At 46.6% G+C, this 20,000-nt stretch overlaps 1 protein-coding gene across 3 annotated transcripts in view; it reads right to left on the reverse strand.

The window, feature by feature from the left end:
• Nucleotides 1-19,896, reverse strand: part of znf385d (zinc finger protein 385D) — a 26,979-nt gene extending 7,083 nt beyond the window's left edge. For all 3 annotated transcript variants that reach the window (XM_027012265.2, XM_027012264.2, XM_027012263.2), the window contains exons 1-4: nt 19,635-19,896; nt 14,949-15,091; nt 5,968-6,075; nt 1,315-1,525 (exon numbers count right to left, since the gene is read on the reverse strand). In XM_027012265.2, coding sequence (XP_026868066.2) covers nt 1,315-1,525; nt 5,968-6,075; nt 14,949-15,091; nt 19,635-19,656 — 484 coding nt within the window. In that variant the 5' untranslated portion in view covers nt 19,657-19,896. The remainder of the gene's footprint in view (nt 1-1,314; nt 1,526-5,967; nt 6,076-14,948; nt 15,092-19,634) is intronic.
• Nucleotides 19,897-20,000: the final 104 nt, after the last annotated feature.

Here is a 20,000-nt window from a genome sequence, read left to right on the forward strand (position 1 = left end):
CCCGCGCACGCGGAGTGCACCGCCGACGGCTGAGAGTGGGAGAGCAGAGGCCCAATGGTGACAGCCTCCATGTCATCTGGCGTTAGATAAATCTGCTTTCTCCCCGCCAGCTGCACTCGGCTGCGTACCTGATGCTCTTTTGAGCAGCCGTGACCTCTTTTATTTTGAGTCCTTAATAACGGGAACGAGCCGTGCCCGATTTGTGCCGGTGATAAGCACGCCGGCTCGGCTGCCGTTGCCAAGAGACTTGTGCTCGGCATTTTAATTACACTTGCGCATTGGAAGAACGAATTCTTACAGAAGCACAGCCTTTTGAAGATGTAGAGGAACCTGGGGCTCTCAAAGTGATGGTCCACATCTTTGCATTTATCGCTTTCTTTTTCAAGACTTCGTTTGAAAGACTAAAACCTTTTACACTGCCCTCAAGCTCCGACAAGCAGGACGTTGTTAACTCAAAGGTAAGGGTAATTTAAGAGCGTGGAGTCCGGGGTCCACGCGAAGCCAAGAACATCGGGCTGACGCCTCTCCCATAAAACCCTCCATCAAATTGTTGCAGGTGTTTGTGCAGAAACAGACATTCTCAAAGAATGAGCCAGACTTCACAAGCCCGTGCAGGCAAATAAAAAAAAAAAAAACACCCCACAACAAACCCACCCCCCCCAAAACATGATAAACGACAGATGTTCCAAACATGTGCTGGGTGCTTATGCCTGGAGTCTTAGAGATCTTAGCATGATCAAGCTGTGCTCCAGCAGGGCAAATCTCCAGCCCCTGAATCACGAAAACCCCCACGAGTACACCAAGCCTGTTTGGAGCGCAATCTTCAAAGCTACATTAAAGGCTTCTTGGTGATGGAGAGATGTTTCTATGGTGTCTTCGCCCTGAAAGATGTGTTTATGCAACACGTTAACTGAGCAGTGTGGTCAGTAAGATCCGTCTCCTACGAGCACTATATCATTCTCCCTGCCAACCCAAAATGAGCTGGGTTACGTGGAGCTTCCAGGCAGAACCTAAAAAGATTTTATCTGCCGACCTTTACTGTGATGAACGTTCCCGATCTTAATGCAAGAAACAGTTCAGCCAGTCACACAAATTACGCTCATGAAGCTGGATTTGAGACTAGGTTTCCTGTTTGAGGAGAGAGAGAGACAGGGATTCTCCTGATACCAGAAGGAGGAAAAATCCTCTCAGCAGGAGCAACGTAATGCACATTAGAACAAGTTCCCTCCATCCCCTGCTGCCTAAAGAGTCCCGAATACAACTGCAGATGCAGAGAACTAAGACTCACTGCAGTGAGGCAGAGGCTGCTCATACCTTCCCTGTCCGTGCCTGGCTGTGGGGGGGCAGTGGGACGGAGGCTCTTGGGGGGCTCCTTGGCGGTGGTGGCGTCCCTGGCCGCAGAGCCTGGCCACTTGCTGGTAGTCTCCTTTGCCACCACAGAGCTCTTTGCCTTGGACTTGGGCGTATCCAGGGATTTGAGCTTCTTGGCGTGCTTGGTACCTTTGTAATGGGACAGTGCTTGGCTCTGTGAAGGGAAGAGACAGTGGGCCAAGTCACAGGGAGAGAGAGAGAAAGAGAGAGAGAGAGAGAGAGAGAGAGAGAGAGAGAGAGAGAGAGAGAGAGAGAGAGAGAGAGAGAGAGAGAGAGTGAGGCCAATCAGAAGCAAGCATGAGTCACATCATTCTGGAGCAGAGAGGCTTGGAGCGGCAAGCGAACTGACGGAGCTTCGGCTGGAGGCATGCGGTGCGATTGCCTCTTGCAGGACCAGGTCATGCAGACTGTGCCCATCTGTCTGGGCAGGGCATAGATGATGGGAACACTTCCCAGACTCTTCTATGTCATTATGTCTCACCTCACAAGCAGCCTGACCAGACTAGCAGCCCTGGCTTTTCAGCAAGCCACTCAAACTTGTAAATCTCCCCAAAACTGTGCCAGTGATATTCAGGTAATTGGCAACTCGTTTCAAGTAAGCATTAGAAACAAAAAAGAATTGCAAAGGGGAAAAGGGGAAGCTGTTCTCACTGCTCTAGGTTAGAAACCCTGGCATAAATACACCAGCTCCTGGGCCTGTCTACACGGCAAGAACCCAGGACCATTAATAATGCAGGGCCGCTGTCCTGGGCTTCCAACACCAAGTGACATCTGAATTCACCTTCAAAGCAGCTGTATTATGACTCACTTGGACAGGACCATATGCAGAGACTTTGAGCAGCTCGTTTACTGCACCGTGCAGCCCCGGCCGACCGGCTGACATTGCCTGCAGCGCGGTAGAGGAGCTGTCGGGAGGCACCAGAATGCCTCGTAGAATAAATAAATCTGCCATCCGCGCACTGACAAGCAGAGGCAGGTATGTGAACAGAGCTCAACATCTATGATTGACATCAGGAGCCAAAAACACACACACATATACACACAAGCTCATTTATTTCCCTCTTGATCTCCTATTAAACACAGATTTTTAATAGGGCTTCGAGATAAGGACAAAAACCCTATATTGTAATTGTATTTCTACATATATGGACCTCAGTAACCAGTGACATTCTGTTTTTTTACTCAGTGCAGTTATTCAGATAACACAGTAACCCTGTTGTGTGAAATACCCTTTACGTCTTGAGAACACGTTCCTGGTTGAGTTGTTTACACTGTGTGTACAATTATTAGGCAAGTCGTATTTTTGAGGATTAATTTTATTATTGAACATCTGCAGTGCTCTCTGTCAATCCAAAATGTTAATAAACCCCAAACCTGAATATTAAAGAAAGTAAAAGTGAGCTTTTGGAGAATATCTATTTGTACATAATTATTGGGCAACTATTAGAGTGCAGAATTAATATGCAACTAAATGAAAAATGGAAATTTTCCCAGCTCACTTGTTTATTTTCATCTGTTAAAGAGAATAATAAACAAAACTCAAAATTTATAAACCTTTCTGACGTTTCAAAAAAAAGAAAGAAAAAAAAGCACTGACCGTTATAGCCACCTTTCTTTTCAATAACAGCCATAAGCCTCCCATTCACGGTGTCTGTCTGTTTCTCAATCTGTTGGCAATCAACTTTTTGTGCAGCAGCAACCACAGCCTCCCAGACACTGTTCAGAGAGCTGCACTGTTTTCCTTCACCGTAAATCTCCCATTTAAGAAGGGCCCACAAGTTCTCAATAGGGTTTAGGTCAGGTGAGGAAGGGGGCCATGTCATTATTTTTTCATCTTTAAGGCCTTTACTGGCTAGCCACGCAGTGGAGTACTTCGATATATGTGTTGGAGCATTGTCCTGCATAAAGATCATGGTCTTGATGCAGACATTTTCCTGTATCACCGCTTGAAGAATGTGTCTTGTAAAAACTGGCAGTAGGTTTGGGAGTTGATTTTGAGTCCATTTTCAACCCAAAAATGTCCAACTAGCTTATCTTTAATAATACCAGCCTGTAGCAGTACCCCACCTCCACCTTGCTGGCGTCTGAGTTGAAGTGGAGCTCTGTGCCCGTTACTGATCCAGCCACAGGCCCATCCATCTGGTCCATCAAGAGTTACTATCGTCTTATCAGTCCATAAAACCTTTGAAAAATCTGTCTACAGATATTTCTTGGCCCGGTCTTGACGTTTCACCTTATGTGTCTTGTTCAGTGCTAGTTGGATTTCAGCCTTCCCTACCTTGGCCATGTCTCTGAGTACTGAACACTTTGTACTTCTGGGCACTCCAAGTAGGTTGCACTTCTGGAATATGACAGCACTGGAGGATAATTGGTTCCTGATCGCTTCATGTTTGACTCTTCTTAAATCTTTGGCAGTTAATTTGCATCTTTTTTTTCTAAACACATTTCTTGCGACCCTGTTAACTATTTACAACAAAACATTGGTTGATGGTTATGTGATCACACCCCAGTTTTAAGAGTACTACATCCCCTTGAAAAGCCTTTTACAATTTTTGACTTTTCAGAGTCAGTTAAATCTCTTTCTTGGGCCATTTTGCCTGAGGAAGAGAAGCTGCCTAATAATTATGCACATCTTGATATAGAGTGTTGATCTCCTTAGGCCACACCCTCCCTCATTACATCAATACACATCATTTAATACAGAGTTTATACAGCTTGGAGTTGTAAAATATGCATAAAAATGATGCTATGATCAAAATACTCTCTTGCCTAAAAATTGTGCACACATTGTAGAGTTCTTTGTCTAAGGGGTCCAAGTAGCCCACCCCCAAATCAAGTATGCCAACCTCTGCCCTACACTGTACAACTTAAACACTACACCTTCAAGATCATTTGTCTTTCTGCCTCAGAACAAAGAAGAACAAATATAAAAATTTGAAGTGTGAAATTAACAGCAGTAAGCCAGTGGCGCTATGAAAAATGTTCTGTCCTCTCATGATTATAGAGATGGAAATGATTGATGTTGCAGACAGTGATCAGGCAGATTTATTTCATTTGGGTTGGTAAGTAGCGCATCATTAGAGGGGCATATTGTCATGAAAATGGCGGCGGCGTGGGGATTCATGTGATGTTATATGTCTTCCTCCATCTATTCAAGGCACTTCAGCTGCAAAGACAGAGAAAAGCATCGCAAGAGGTATGATACAGATGAGTATTTTGCGCAATGTGTGCGGCAATCAATCTTTCATTAAAGGCCTGATATGGAAGAACTGTCCTGAGTGCTTGTCTCAGACTGATGTGGTGGTGATTGATGCAGGGATGGAATATTTCTCTTTGGCATCTTTAAGTAGGGTGTGCACCAGCAACAGGTCTCCGTTAAATCAGTCAGTCAGATGAGAAACTCAGAGCTGCAACCCTTTGCAGTTACATCACGCTGCCGAGCACCGTGTTGTTTAAGATGTATACCTGATGAGTAAAGTTAGCGGCTTACTCATCAGTCTCTGAAGTCTGAAAACCTGTTTTAATTTCCAGAACCATCCACTGCGTCTGCCCCTGAAGTGAAGTGTTCTTTTTGTTTATCTCTTCATTTAACGCGGCCTCTATAACAGCCCTCCCTTCGGTCCCCTGACCGAGCTTGCCAGCTGCTTCGTGCGAGAGCAGGCGTGTGGTGTGCGGTCGGCGAGGGAAACTGGCCGTCTTTGACAGGGACACGGCTCTGCCGTGGCACGAATGTGACGTCCTGCTGGGTCGGAATAGATAACCACCCTAATGGAGGGCTACGGCGCAAGCTGTGTTTTTTAATGTAAAGTACTTTGCATTAAAGACCCCCCACGTTAAGCCATTCGGGGCGAGAGGAAGTTCTCATGAATTAAAGAGTGTAGCGGGGAAGCACGATGGCGCAAATGTGCCCCAGCCTTTGCGGAGGCTGAATACATCTGCACTGTGTCACGGATTTATTCCCAGTGGTTTGGCCTTCTTTGGTGAAGCCTTCTTTGAAAAGAGCATGGAGAGGCGGGGCTAACTCCATCGCATTTTGTGCGTGCACACCCATGCTGCATGCGTGGCAACCCCGGTAGTGATCTCTTAAAGTCATGACCCCACATGCCTCTTCGAAGATGTGGTCTTCCCTCTATTATGAGACATTTCATCAGCATCCTGGGAGGACAGCAATAAATGTGTCATTCTCTCGTGTAGCTCTTTGTTTGGCAACAGGAAAGGGAGTGGTCTTTCCATTGCTCCCAGCAGGAACGTGGGTCCTTTGCATGTCAGTGGGTGTGGCCATGGCCAGTGGGCTGTCCTCAGAAGGACAACCCTGTCTGGTACAGCTGGGTTTTTAACTCGTGCTATGCAAATACGAGAAGCACAACATTTAAAGTAAAATGAAGTTTTCCACCTACTTTCAAGCAAATCTGCGTTCGGGGTGTTGGATAAGCATTTTTGACATGCGTAGATTGCTGAGTGCTTTTGATTCATAATTCATAAGCATGTTATTATGTGCCAAATCGGAGCACTTTTCTCTATGTGAATCAGGCTGTATCTGCGAGGGGCCGCAGGGTCACTTCTGATGGCACATGCAGCACAATCGGCCTCTCTCACCTGGGAATTAAATCGCAGCTGGCACACGGTGCAGGAGACGTGTTTCTTTTTAGAGGAGACCGGAATGCCAAGCGTGTGATGTAGAACAGCCTTCTGAACTGGGTCCATCTGCAAAGGGAGCAGGGGAGACAGAGAGGCAGAAGAAGAGACAGAGAAAAACAGACAGAGAGGGAGAGAGAGTGGGCAGTCTAATTAACATCACAGCGGCAGATAGTCCTCCAGCAGAGTGATAAGGGCTCCGGGGTTAGCTGAGAAAAACTGCTTGTGGTTCCCAATCCCATCACCCGCAATCACCATGACACCCAGGAGCACAAACTGCATATTCGTGTCTCACACACACACACACACACACACACACACACACACACACACACACACACACACACACACACACACACACACACACACATATGCATATGTATGAACATGCATATATAAATGCACATGCGTTTGTGTGCATCAAAAACAATTGAAATTAGTAACAACTTGAACCTTCTAACGTCTACGCTTTCTTGCATGTCTTGCATATGCTACTTAAGTATGTAATATATGTAATAAAATATCATCATGTGCGGCACGCATATTCCATTGCATAAGTAATGGTTAGTCGTTTCGGATCATGTCTCATCCAGAGTGCATAATGTGCCCGGGCAGACAGCGAGAGCCGTTTGGTTTTAATGGGAAACTGAAATTCTCTGCGGGTGCCTGTTCACGCCAATAAACTTTCGCCGAGCGAGACGAAACAGCGGGGCCGTCCCTGCTCCCCTGTCATTCCCTGCTCTTACACTCCACGACGTTCTCAAACGTCTGGCTAGGAGGAACGTTCTGTCTGCCTCCTGGCTGTGATTCAGGAAGCAGCCACTCCGTCCTTATGCCTGTCCCTTCCTACTCTCACACAGACAGCAATCCTATCTGCTGCTGCCGGCAGCGGGACAGACGTTTGACAGCATTCCATGATGGGAAAAATCACACGTTATTAACAGATCGCCAGAGTCACCCAGCTGCGGACAGTATTTGACACCTGCAAGACACTCCATTTATTTCACTACCATTTTGAAGACACATAAGGCCTTAGTGGAATGTGTTACTTGCTATCATCAGAGTGGGGTAAAAAGAATTAATCTTTTAGGTAATTAATAATTTTATAATTTAGGGTGTAACCTCAGTTGTGTTGCAGCAGTACGGACCTCACTGAAGTGAGCTCTTTCTGGACATAGACTGTAAAAAAAAAGTTACATAATATAATGCATAAATTAATGCATAAATCTCCTGTCAAGCTCTAAAAGACAGATATGCACAAATCTGTGTGTGTGTTTCATAGACCATGAGGAAACTTGGATAATTTCACTAGAGAAATAGATAGACAGAAAGGGCTGGGATGGATCGAGAGAGAGAAAGATACACACACACACACACACACACACACACACACACACACACACACACACACACACACACACACACACACACACACACACACACACACACACACACACATCTGTGAGGAGGAGAGCAAGATGACCTGTCGCTAAACATGCACGCAATAGCACTCTGTGAGTGAATGCTATCTCCTGCTGGAATTGCCATCACCTTTAGGCAAAGGAAAATAAACAGCGTGGCCAGGCAGACGAACACATCGCTCCATGTCCGCCCTGGGCTTAACCCCAAACACACATCCACAACACAACACTCTACTGGGACCATCTGGGTTTTTTCTTACCCACTTGCACTAAAAAAGCACTGCCTGGTTACTGAGTGTTTCTCAAACACTAGCATACATGCTTCAGGTTTTCCCAGAGATGCAAGAGTGTTGATGTAAGATCAGTTTCTGACTATTGACTCTCATTGAAAATGTTTATGTAGACAAGTGAAGTGGACAGAGTCAATAATTCTTCCGTACAAAACTTGATATAGTGTCATGTTTTTAATTCGGTGTGAGCAGAGGCTCATTTTAAAATACAGCTTCTCAACCCATTCAGTTTCTCCAAACTGGTACGTCTTCAGAGCACGAAGCTTTGCTGAACATAGACATAGAAGACCTGCTTGCTGACAGCCTCCCTTCCTTCAGACCACTGGGCGCCACTTCGCACTAAAGTTCAACCAGGCCCACATTTTCCTTACCACCATGCCGAAGTTCCCTAACAAACTCTCCCGGTGTCTGTCCTGCATCTCACACTAACAGCTGCGTGGTGAATTTCATTCCTCACTGAAGCGAGCGGCATTTCCCCGTCATTCCCTTTCAAATTCACCTGCACGTTCTCCTCCAGCTGGTTCAAAAACCAGCCAGCCACCAGACTGTGGACAGATGCTAACATGCTGTGTCTTTATACAGTGTCAACGGCACTGTCTGCCCCACCTTCCAACCCCCCTACACACACACACACACACATTGCACTGTGGGACTGTCTCTGTCTCCTACTTAAGAAAATTCTTATTGTCTCTCACTTGATCAAGCAATGCTGGTGTTTCCCATTCTGTCAGAGAGGCACTGTCCTGAGACAGTTACAAACATAACGTGATGCAACGGATTGGAGCTGACAGACGCCGTCAGAAAGTTCAGCGCGCATCCCACGATGCCATCCGCAGCGAGAAGGGATGACAGGAGCCAGACAAGATGTGGACAGGAAACTGACAGGAATGACACTGGGCGGAGCATATTTAATAAATGCGTGACAAGGCAGCTATAACCACTGAAGGGGACGCATTCTACGGTAACTGAATACATTCTATAGTAGCTGGTAACTGCACAGGTATATTGGACTGATGCTCATTTACTTTAAATATTAGGTTTTAAATAGAACAAAACAAACATATCTGGGAGACACTCAATCCTTTATTGTCAAAAAAGTTCTTTTATTGGCCAAAAAGTTTGGGGTTTTTTTAGAATAGAAGAGTAAACATACACTGCACCCCACTGAATCCATCAGTGGCCGACACCAAGCACACTTACTATTAACTAAAGTGGGATAAATGACCTGTCAGAAGTAATACTGGCCCCTATGTTTTGTCCAATTATCAAGCCCAGTTGCATGAGATGAAATCAGCAAGACTATTGATTTTAACCACCGAAATTTGCAATTCGGATCCATGGTGCAGATCCCATAAGCTGTCAGCGGGTTTACACAGATGTTGGTCCAATGACATACATGTTTATATACATGTATATACACACGCACACAGCACTCCCACACAGTCAGGTCATTTTAGCAGTGGGAGTCCTGGTCTGTTTAGAATGCCATTGCATGTCAGTGCATTAAACTATAGATAACAACTATCCCGACGCAGATGGAGTTGGTCCGTGTGTGTGTGTGTGTGTTTGTGTGTGTGTGAGGGAGAAGAGGCAGAGGCAAGGAGAGTGTAAGATAAACAGCTCTCTAGATGGATCATTAGGTGGCTCGGACCTGTCAGCTCTGACACAAACAGAAAAAAAGTCTGTAGCTCTTCTGTGATTAGATATTCTGGTTTCATAACTCAGTGATATCCAGATATTGCAAACTGTAGGTTTGTCTAAAGTAGGTGTTTGTGTGCGTGTGTGTGCATGTGTGTGTGTGTGTGTGTGTGTGTGTGTGTGTGTGTGTGTGTGTGTGTGTGTGTGTGCTGGGAGAGTGACTGTTCAGAGCTGCAGGGTAAACAGAACACTCTCTTTTCTGTATAACCCGCTGAGGATCAAGTACCAGAACCCGGGGCTGATGGGTAAACGGGCATCTCAGTGGTGGTCCGATTGAGATGCTCGACCACTCTCTTCATGTCTCCTTCCTGCCCCCCACCCACACATAGTCACATACCCACACACACACACACACACATGCACAGATACCCCATGCTGTGCTATTGCCCCAGCAGCCTTTCTCATTACAGTCAGCATGGGCACACACACACACACACACACACACACACACACACACACACACACACACACACACACACACACACTCACACACACACACACCCCATTTGACTCTCTCTCATCCCCCCTGCCCTATCCCTCTCTCTGTATACACTGCTGACCCTCTCCCGGTCCAAGCACTGGGGAACGCTAACTATCCCCCTTCTCAGCTAAATCAGGTCCTACTAATAACCGTCCATGAGAACATCTATAGCACCTCTAGGCTATTTTCCCAGTCCATCCTCAGTGCTTACAGTAACTGCAGCTGATTGGCAGAGCCTCCCCACCTGGAGGCTTGTGATGGTTTTAGCAGCTGTAGTCCAGCTGATGGCCTGTAGCAGTACAAAAGTCTTCCATTCCCTGATTCGGCTGTTTCACATGTGCAGCGCAAATGTACCAGTCGGAAGCTAGTGGATGATGTCACCCAGCCAATCTCGGCGTAATACTTTACATTTACGGTATATTTATGACACAGCAACAGGGCTAAGGAGCTGCCTCTGTAATCCAGTCCGTAAAGGTGTATTATATCCACTTGCACTCAGCAAAGCTATGCAACCTTGCCATATAAATCCGCTCTCTGTGAAGCAGCTTTCACTGAGCTCGTGCACTTCATAATTACTAACCTCATCATCCCAGTGCCCACACAGCCCAGAGAACTGGGTTGTTGTTAAATACACAAACACACAACAATGCTGTACTGCAGCTTTACAGGAACAGAAGTGCTACAGTGGCTCACAGTCAATGAGAGATAGCAGGGACCGCTAAAGTCATTTCATCGCGCAGCACTTACACCTCAAGTCATTTTTCCCTGTTGCTATTTTTTTGGTGAAGTGCAAGGCACTGCACATGTATTAGCTTTCAACGAAGTATTTATTTTTTCAGCTAAGTATTTATTTTTTTCAGTTCAGTATTTCTGTTTTCTTACCACTGCTTCTTTCTGACCATTTCCCCCAGAATTCCGTTGCGAAATGAAAAATCGCTCGGGTACACGTGAGCGGGATAAGCCAGGGAATTGTGTAATGAGTGCCGTAAGGTCACAGATGAGGCTGTTCATCTTCTGGAGCCACAGCCTTTGATGTCCATTGAGTGCGATTGATCTTTGTGTGATGAGAAACCAACAGTCAGAGACGTCACCTGCTCATGAGCGGGCAGACTCTGAGCATGAAGTGAAACCCTTGCTGCAATGTTTGTGTAACTTCCCATTTGTTACGAGCATATATATGTATATATAGGCCTGGCGTGTAGGTCATGAGCACCCAAGTGTGAAGGGGAGAATAAGGATGAAGAGGTGAGCATGGCGGGCATTAGCGCCCGACCTTAGCCTGCCTTTTCGCACTGCGACGCCCTCCTCGTAAGCCTGCGTGTATTTTTGGGGCCTCACAGGTGCAGAGTTTCGTTGTGATTCTTGCGTTCAACACGGGCCGCAGAGCAAAGCCGCTGACGTTGCCTGGCAGCAGCTCATGCCTTCCCTTTAATTAATGTTCTCGGTGTAGTGAAAACAATTCTCCAACATGAATCATAGCCATCTCTACACATGCATGGACACGGCCAGTGGAAAGCTTGGAAGTGACTGGAGATTTCAGTTTAGCCAGTGCGCAGCCTTTCAGTTTGAGATATAGTTTCCCTTCTTCTAATTCTGTATTTACAGCACGCAAAAGGTTTTAATTAAGAGTCAGTATGTATCAGGAGTCTGCCGCACAGACCTACAGGCACAATGCAGGCATGTAAGAAAAAATTGCTCTGGGGCATTGGATGTGCATTCCATCAGGAGAAGGTAACTGGCACACATGTGCACAAACACACAAACACACACACACACATGCACACACATGCACACACACTTTTGTAAGAACACTAAATGATGCCCAGAAGATGAAACATTGTCCTGGGTATAAATAGGGGGAGGCATGCGTGAGGAAGCACTAGAATGGTGCTGGCCACGCCTCCATGAAGAGCAGAAGCCACTCCTCCATGGAGAGCAGAAGCCACTCCTCCATGGAGAGCAGCAGCCACGCCTCCATGGAGAGCAGCAGCCGTGAGCTCTGCTGAGGAGAGGTTCAGGACTCTAGCATTGTCTGCGGAGTCCAAAGATTTGTAAGTCATTGTAAGGTGAACAGATCATTAATACCTCACAAACAGAACTTGTACGGTGAGATGTACACACCCACATTCAAGTTGTCTCTAACACTCATATCTTATATTTTAATTCCTAATGCAAACACAATAACCAACAGCACATGGTGTGTTTATATACAAGCCGGCCAACCACCGGCCAGTCGGCAGAGGGACAGGCGAGGCCCGAGGCATTCGGCACGGAGGCCAGCCCATCCCTCCCGCCGTTCCACTCCAGAGCAATTTTCCAGCGAGCAGCAGGGCGAGAAATCGATAGCCCCGATGCTGATTGCTCTACAGGGGAAATAGAGTTTGTATTGCTTCAGAAAGACAAATGTAGGCTTCAGGCAAAATAAATGGTAGACGGGGGCAGACGGGGTGGGAGGGGAGAAAAAGCCTTAACTGAAAAGCGCGCGACCTCCTTCGCTCTCTGTCTCCAGTTCACCTGCATTTACCCCATCTCCTCTACGGCGGCGGGTCCTTCCCTCCACCCTCAGCACATAGTCGGCCTCCACCCTTCCTTCAGCCTCTGCTTCAGACATCATTGCTTCTCAGCGGCCCTCAGCGGTTCCTTGCTCCAGGGCGCCGGCGAGATGGATGATGTACAAGATCCAGCCGTGGGCCTGAGAAACGCGCAGCTAATCTGCCTGGTGTCCTGCCTGTCTGAGCTGGGGATCACCTCCTCATCCTCTCCTTTCTCCTCCGCTGGCTCTAATTTCCCTGCGATTCTGTGTGGCCTGAAAATACCAGCAGCACCGCCAGGGCTCGCTGAAGCGGGATCAATCATGTGACGTTTCCACATCAGAGTGGCGCTGGGCCAGGAATGGAACAGTGTCACACTTTTGGAACGCTTTATGGGGAGATTATTTGGATATAAGATATCTCCGGTGCTGACTGAAGCTTTGTGGTTCCCACCAAACTGCTTGAAATGGTCTAACTGACCTGCTTTTGCACTCATGAAAATGTTGAGGTTTGTTGCCATGCCAACACATTATGGCCAACACCCAAAACAGCTGTGAAGTGTGTGAAAAATATCTATAGCGCCCAGCTCTATAACATCGTACATGTGAAAGTCGGATAATCACATCTGTCATATTCCATAGGACTCCTCTGTTTCTTTATAATTTATAATGATGAGGAATGTTTAGAATGCCTCTGAGATCATGCAGTGAATCTGACCTCAGTGTTTTCCTAGAACATAAACACACGCACACACACACACACACACACACACACACACATACACGCACGCACACACACACACACACACGCGCGCACACGCACACACACACACACACACACACACACACACACACACACACACACACACACACTTTCTCTCCCACCCACTAACACGCACTCTAATACACTAAAGACACCAGAGCAGAACTCTCTCTCTCTGCATCTGGTAAAGCTGAAGTTGACCCTGATACATGAAACCCATGGGAGCTGTGGTAGCAGATTTAATGTACAGGGTGTGGAGAGACTGGCAGAGAGGGTGAGACTTGAGAGAGAGAAGACAGAAGAATGTGAAGAAAAGAAAAATGGAGAACCCTAGAACATCTGTGAGAGAAAGGCAGGAGATAGAGAAACAGAGAGAGAGAGAGAGAGAGAGAGAAAGATTATTGGGTCTTAATCCTGGATCATTTTTCTTACATTGGAAGCTGATCATTGCATTAATGATTATTGGAGGAAAAATCTGTTTTATATGGATTAGAGTCAGCGTGATCTGGAACTAATGTGAATTTTGCCAGCTGTGTTCCTGTACCTCCTGTGTGTGTGTGTGTGTGTGTGTGTGTGTGTGTGTGTGTGTGTGTGTGTGTGTGTGTGTGTGTGTGAGAGAGAGAGAAATGTGCTATGCCCTTCTTCTCTACATGCACGTTTTGACTGAGGCATGTTTGAGTGATCCTGTCCTCCACTCTGAACGCCGAGCAGGAACACTCTGAGCTTTCACCACAGTCCATTCTTCAGTTGCCGGTCCTGGGTAGCAGTGGTCCTTTCACCCTGCCTCTAGCTGCTCGTGCTTGTTCAGACATTAGCGTGAGCCAAGGTGTGCCAGCAAGGTGGCCATCTGTCGGTATGGAAAAGCTAATGAGCATTTTTCGCTCTGCTGTCAGGATAATGGCGTCAGCTCGGCCAATTTCTGGAAGAGCTGACCGTGAAGAAATGGCCTGCCTGGCCTGTTTACTCCAACAACTGAAGGAAACCATCGTTGAGACAGAGGTCAAGATGCCCGCCTTCTTTGGGACGACTAAGAGATTTGATTTGAGTAAAAGTCATATGGCTTTAGATGCCACGTGGGACCTTCTGTCTCCCCTCCTCTGCTCTTCTCCTCCCTCTTCAATCCCTCTCTCCCTTTCTTTCCATCAATCTTCCTGTCACTGTCTTTCAAGCTGTCCAAAAGACGAACAAGGTGAAAGCAAGCTGGCAGCCACCATGACGTCATTTAGCTTGACACCATTTTCATAAGTCCAACTGCCAGCTGCTAGCTTAAGTCCATCCCTGGTGGTTTTGGGTCAACTGTGTTCTCTTGTTCTCTTTTTGTCCCAGGTATAGCACCAGAACTGCTGTATTCCAGCATGTCCTTACATCATCACTACAACCATCTAGATTTTACAGCCATTTACTGCAAACCAAGTTATACTGTGCTGATATCCCCACCACAAACATGACTGTCCACCTGCCAGCAGTCACATAGCAATCATAGCAAAAGCCATGGTACAAACTATACCAAACACCACAGGTACGCACACCAAAAGCGATTAAAATCCCCAGCCCATGTGCACAAATCTGTGTGTATGCATGCGTGCGTGCATGTGTGTGCGTATCTTTGTGTGTGTATGCATGAATGCATGCATTTGTATGTGTGCATACATGTGTGTGCACCAGCGTGCATTTATGCATGTGCATCTGTGTGTCCGTGCGCATTTGTATGCGTGTGTGAGTGTGCGCGTGCGTGCATGCGTATGTGCGACTGACTCACAGAGTTGAACCGAGGCAGCAGATTAAGAGTGGAGCTGACATCCAGCGGGAAGGGGAGAAACTGCTTCAGGCCCAGAGAGGACTGCACAGGTGGGAGAGGAGCCCGCACAACAGCAGGCACTGAACCGCTCGGACACGCATTACCTACACAGAGAGGGAGGGAGGGAGAGTCAAAGCTAGATCTGTGGATTTTGGATGTAAAACTCTAACAATTGGCCAAATGTTGCATGAGAAATGAGGAATGAGATTAATTTGCGATATGTCATCAAGTGGAAAATCCTCAGAAACTGGAGCTTTTTTAAGCGAGCCGATATGAGTTGAGGTTGGGTGAGGTTGGATGATGGCAGCATGTATCAGAGAAGAATGTGAGATAGAAGGGAGAAAACCTAGAAATGGATAAAAAAAAAAACCTGTCACAACACATGCTTGCACGTTTGTTTTAGTAGCCTATATATGGAACCATTCTACCTTTGAATAGGGGCTGCTTTGGCTCAAGAGAACATTCGAATTGTAATGTTTTCACACCATACGCTTGGTCACAGAAACACCCCAATTTCGTAATTTCGCATGCAGTCCAACCTTGAGACTGGCGTTTCCACTGCTATTAAGAGCAGTGCATTAAGCCTCACGACGCAGGACGAAGGAAACAGTAAGACGAAAACAAAAGTCAGTTCTCCGTTTTTATTATCACGAGTCGGATTGATGATTTACACGGGCCGAATTAAAACCAGCGAAAACTATTACAAAACCTCGTGTATCCAAACACACACCAGACTGAGGGGACCATTTGTTACTGCCATGAGACAAAATGCACTTTAAAGTGTTTTTTTTTTTCCCAACAGAAACCGGAGCACACAAAGTATAAAACTTAATGGCCCAAGATATCCTATACAAACGCCCGCTTAGGATGAATTAAAAACAGACTATCGCTTTGGATGCCTTGAGTCGCCAAAGCGTTTGAAAGTGGAGTAAAAACGAAGGGGTCATAAACATAACGAAGCACAGCTTCGTTATGGCAGCCCGTCGCTCGGGGCGCGAGTACAGACGCGCCTGCAGCCGCGGCAGTCTGACGCGTCACGTGGCGCTCTTTCGAACGCGCGCCGTCCCAAACGCCGCGAGCCGTTTGTAAGACGAGCAGATGGGAAGAAACAGCCCAAGACCGCTTCACCTCCTCGAGCTCAGTTCGGCATGCGAACTATCGCTTTTGCACGTACGAAGCCGCTCGAGGAAAGGAAGATGCGACCGGACAAAAGCAATGCGCTTCAACACGACGATACTGACGCAGCGGACGAGAGCCAGTTTAGCTTAATGGCAGAGCTTTGATAAGGTTTTGAATAAGCGGCACTATTGTGGGAGGATTTTGATCCCAAGCCCGTTGCGTGAACTGGGGTGGGAGCGGGGGGGGGGGGGGGGGGGTGTCTTTTACAGCACCGTGGTTTTACTAAGGAGAAGTAATGTGGAAAATGTCCAATCATCTTATGTGTGCTGTAAATCTGTACACTGATGACATGCTTCTCGGGATAAGTGCAGTATCCTCTTACTCTGGAAAAATGTGTTGGAAAACAGGTAATCGGTAACCCCCTGAAAGCAAACATGCACGCACACACACGCACGCCTCATTTTCGAGCCATGGCAAAACACACACTCCACATCTTTTGAGAAAATGGTTTTGGACTGAGGTGGTGATGGCACCAACTGCTCTGTCTGGCTCTGAAGCTGAGACAGCTCAGCCAGTGCTGTGGGGCTGTGTTGCCTAATCGCACACTTGAACCCAGGCAGACGCCCTGCGGTCTGGTGGTGTTTTAATGACAGACCACAGAGCTGCACGAGGGGAGACTTAAAAGAACCCTTCGCCAAAACTAGCTAATGGCTCTAACAATGAAAGGAAATGGCTAGTATAATGCCGTTTGTTTAGTGCTAGTATACTTCGTAGGCTTTTATTTGCTGCGGTTGATGGCGTTGAGTCCTCCTTTAAAGTTCTCCATTCTTGGGGGTTTGTAGGGACCGCTCCGCAGATCCATTGTCCCCTCAGGAGCCACTATCTCTCCCACCCACCCTTTAGCCACATAGCCTGGAAATGACAGTGACTGGACAATACTGCACTGGCCCTCAGGAGAGTGGAATGTAATTCAAATCCAAGTCACTCAGGCTCCTCTGTCTTGTTTGGAATATGGTGGGGATAATCACTTAGTGCCCCAAAGGCGCCAATCCACAGTGTCACTGCAGAATGAGATGATGCCAAAGCAGGACTCACTGCAATGGTGGTTCAGGAAAACTAACCTCCATCCAGCTCCCAGCTCCTGGGACCCTGGCATTGCATTCATCATTAAGATAATTCTGCTCTCCAAAATAACTACAGTGGTTTGCAGCATGGGGTGCTTGTGTGTGTGTGTGTGTGTGTGTGTGTGTGTGTGTGTGTGTGTGTGTGTGTGTGTGTGAGAGAGAGAGAGAGAGAGAGAGAGAGAGAGAGAGAGAGAGTGTGTGCAAGAGGGGGATTTGCCAGTTAGCCTGTAGCAGTGTGTGCAGTCTCTGTCTCTTCGCTCAGATGTGCCTATCATCCTAAAAAGCTTTTAAAGCTTTAAAGCTTCTGCCCTTTGCTTAAACCTTCTTCCATTCTGTGCTTGTTTTGAAAGAAGAAAAAATTATGTCTGCTGGGACAAAAGATGGAGAGATGGAACTTTAATAATTAATACACATCCACCTCACTATCCCACTCCCCATCTCACCTGAACTGAAGATCATTGCTCTTTTCATTCACTTACACTTTAACTTACGCACACACACACACACACACACACACACACACACACACACACACACACACACACACACAGACACACACACACACACACACACACACACACACACAGAGTGGAGAAGAGAAAGCCAGTCTATGTCCCTGACTGTGGCTTTTTCTCTAGTGTTGCTTTACAATGGCACTGATTACATTTTTCTATTTGCCTCCATTACCTTAAAGTACTTCATATTTAAAGATCCTGTACTTGTATTTAAAGGTCCTATGCTTGTGCGCAAAATGAACATCTCACCGGAATTTTATTAGGCGGAAGTGATGCAAGATTCATCATTTCCATCTAATAAAAGCATTTCTGTGAGATGTTGTGTTTATTGATAGTGACATTTGTTGTCACCAGTGTCTCTTCAGCTTACCCTCCCTTAGAGAACATTTCTGGAAGTTTCCATAGTTTGTGTTGACATAACATCCCAATGTTTAGACATACACAGGCACCTTCATTTATTTTTATTACAACACAATACGTAAACACCTTACAATTCTAAGTATCTGTAATCTGAGAATTATTTTACATGTGCATTATTAAAGGCTTTATTTATGTAATTCAATTACATATATTTAATTTCTCCACAGCTCTGGTGAGCTGCCAGTTTAGGTAACGATGTAACTGAATGGTGAAATTGGATTTTCTCTCTTTCTGTCCTTTTCAATAGTAAAGAAAAAAAAATGTTGTTGCACATAAATTCCAAACGCAGGGTGCAAATGCGCATTTTCCCCATGCACGTTCACATGTGCAAATGCCAGCCTCAGTTCTGAATGACAAATTGCACTGCTCACTTGACTCCATATAGACTTTACCTGCTCATGCAGAGGTTAAGCTAACCCTGTCAGTGTTGTTCCGTAATCGGAGAAAAACCACAGCTACGTTTATGTGCCATTACCATCCAGTAGAAAACCACATGCAGCCTACTCTCCCTCCCCCATCAGCACCCAACCTCCACCTGAGAGTCAGGCCTGATCCCTGGGCCTGATTGCTGAGCTAGTCTGTTCATGCTCGGTAATTGCACGCTTTTAGACCAGCACGCTGGTCCAGGCTGGATGAACACGTACCCAGCATGAGCGCATATTTACGCAAGCAGAACTCAGTGTGCATTTCCTGCCCTGAGGGGAGACAGCATAGGAGAATTAGTAAGATCTGCAAGTAAACTTTTCATTTGACTTATGAGAACGCCATAGGGGGCACTTATGCAACAACTGCACATGCACAGTAAACCATGCAAATATTCATGAAACTACTACAATTTCCTAACTGTACACTATGCACCATGCATTTTCTCTTCACTACATTATTATCATTACGTATATTTGCACAGGTTAATAATCCCATCATCAAAATGCTGATACAAATGAATAATTCTATCATTAAATATGTTTGTACAGATGAATAATTTTTATCATTAAGCATGCTTGTACAGATTAATAATTCTATCATTAAGTAAATTTGTATAGATGAATAAACGAATCATTCGTCTCGCTTTTCCACCCTACTTGCAGATATTTGTCCATTGTGCAGGAGCGTTCACTCGGCAGGTGAGCAAACACATCTCACAAACTCTCTTCAGCCCATCACATGTCTTACTGAACTCCGTTTGCGCAGAGAGTTCCACCATCCACATGTTGCCGTGCCACGGTGCTTCAGGTGTCCATTAAATAGTGCATCAGCCTTCAGTTTGGACCCCCCCCGCCAATAAACACACGACAGGGGGGGTGGCGGTAAAACAAGCCCGGTTAAATCCAAGCTGCACACTTTCCAGTTGCATGCGTGAAGGATGGACGGATGAGAGGCACGGAGGCAGAGCTCCAGCCTGCCAGCGGTGCACCATGGTGGGGGTCGGCCGTTGACACTGCTCCCAGGGGGAGCGTGCTCTCACTTACCCAGAAACATGCTGTTCTCCATGGCTCGTCACGCATGCAAGTCCCCAATTCCGACGCTCACAGCTGCTGCTGCTCCCACCGGCGACAAAACCCACTGCTCCATGGTCTCAGCGGGTCTGTGTGCGAGTGTGTGGTAGAGTCAGCGAGAGCGCCCGTCCGTCTGTGTGCACGTGCGCCTGTGTGTGTGTGTTTGTGTATGTATGTGGCTTTACTTTTGCACGGACTGCCACAACACTGTGGCCTGACCCTCCTCCCTCAGTCTGTTTTCTTTCTCTCTCTCTCTCCTGCTTTTCCCCCCTCCCTCTCTCCCCCTCTCTCTCTCTCTCCCTCTCTCTCTCTCTCTCTCCCTCTCTCTCTCTGTCTTAC

The sequence above is a fragment of the Electrophorus electricus genome, chromosome 5 (genome assembly GCF_013358815.1).
Source record: "Electrophorus electricus isolate fEleEle1 chromosome 5, fEleEle1.pri, whole genome shotgun sequence".
NCBI lineage: Eukaryota > Metazoa > Chordata > Actinopteri > Gymnotiformes > Gymnotidae > Electrophorus > Electrophorus electricus.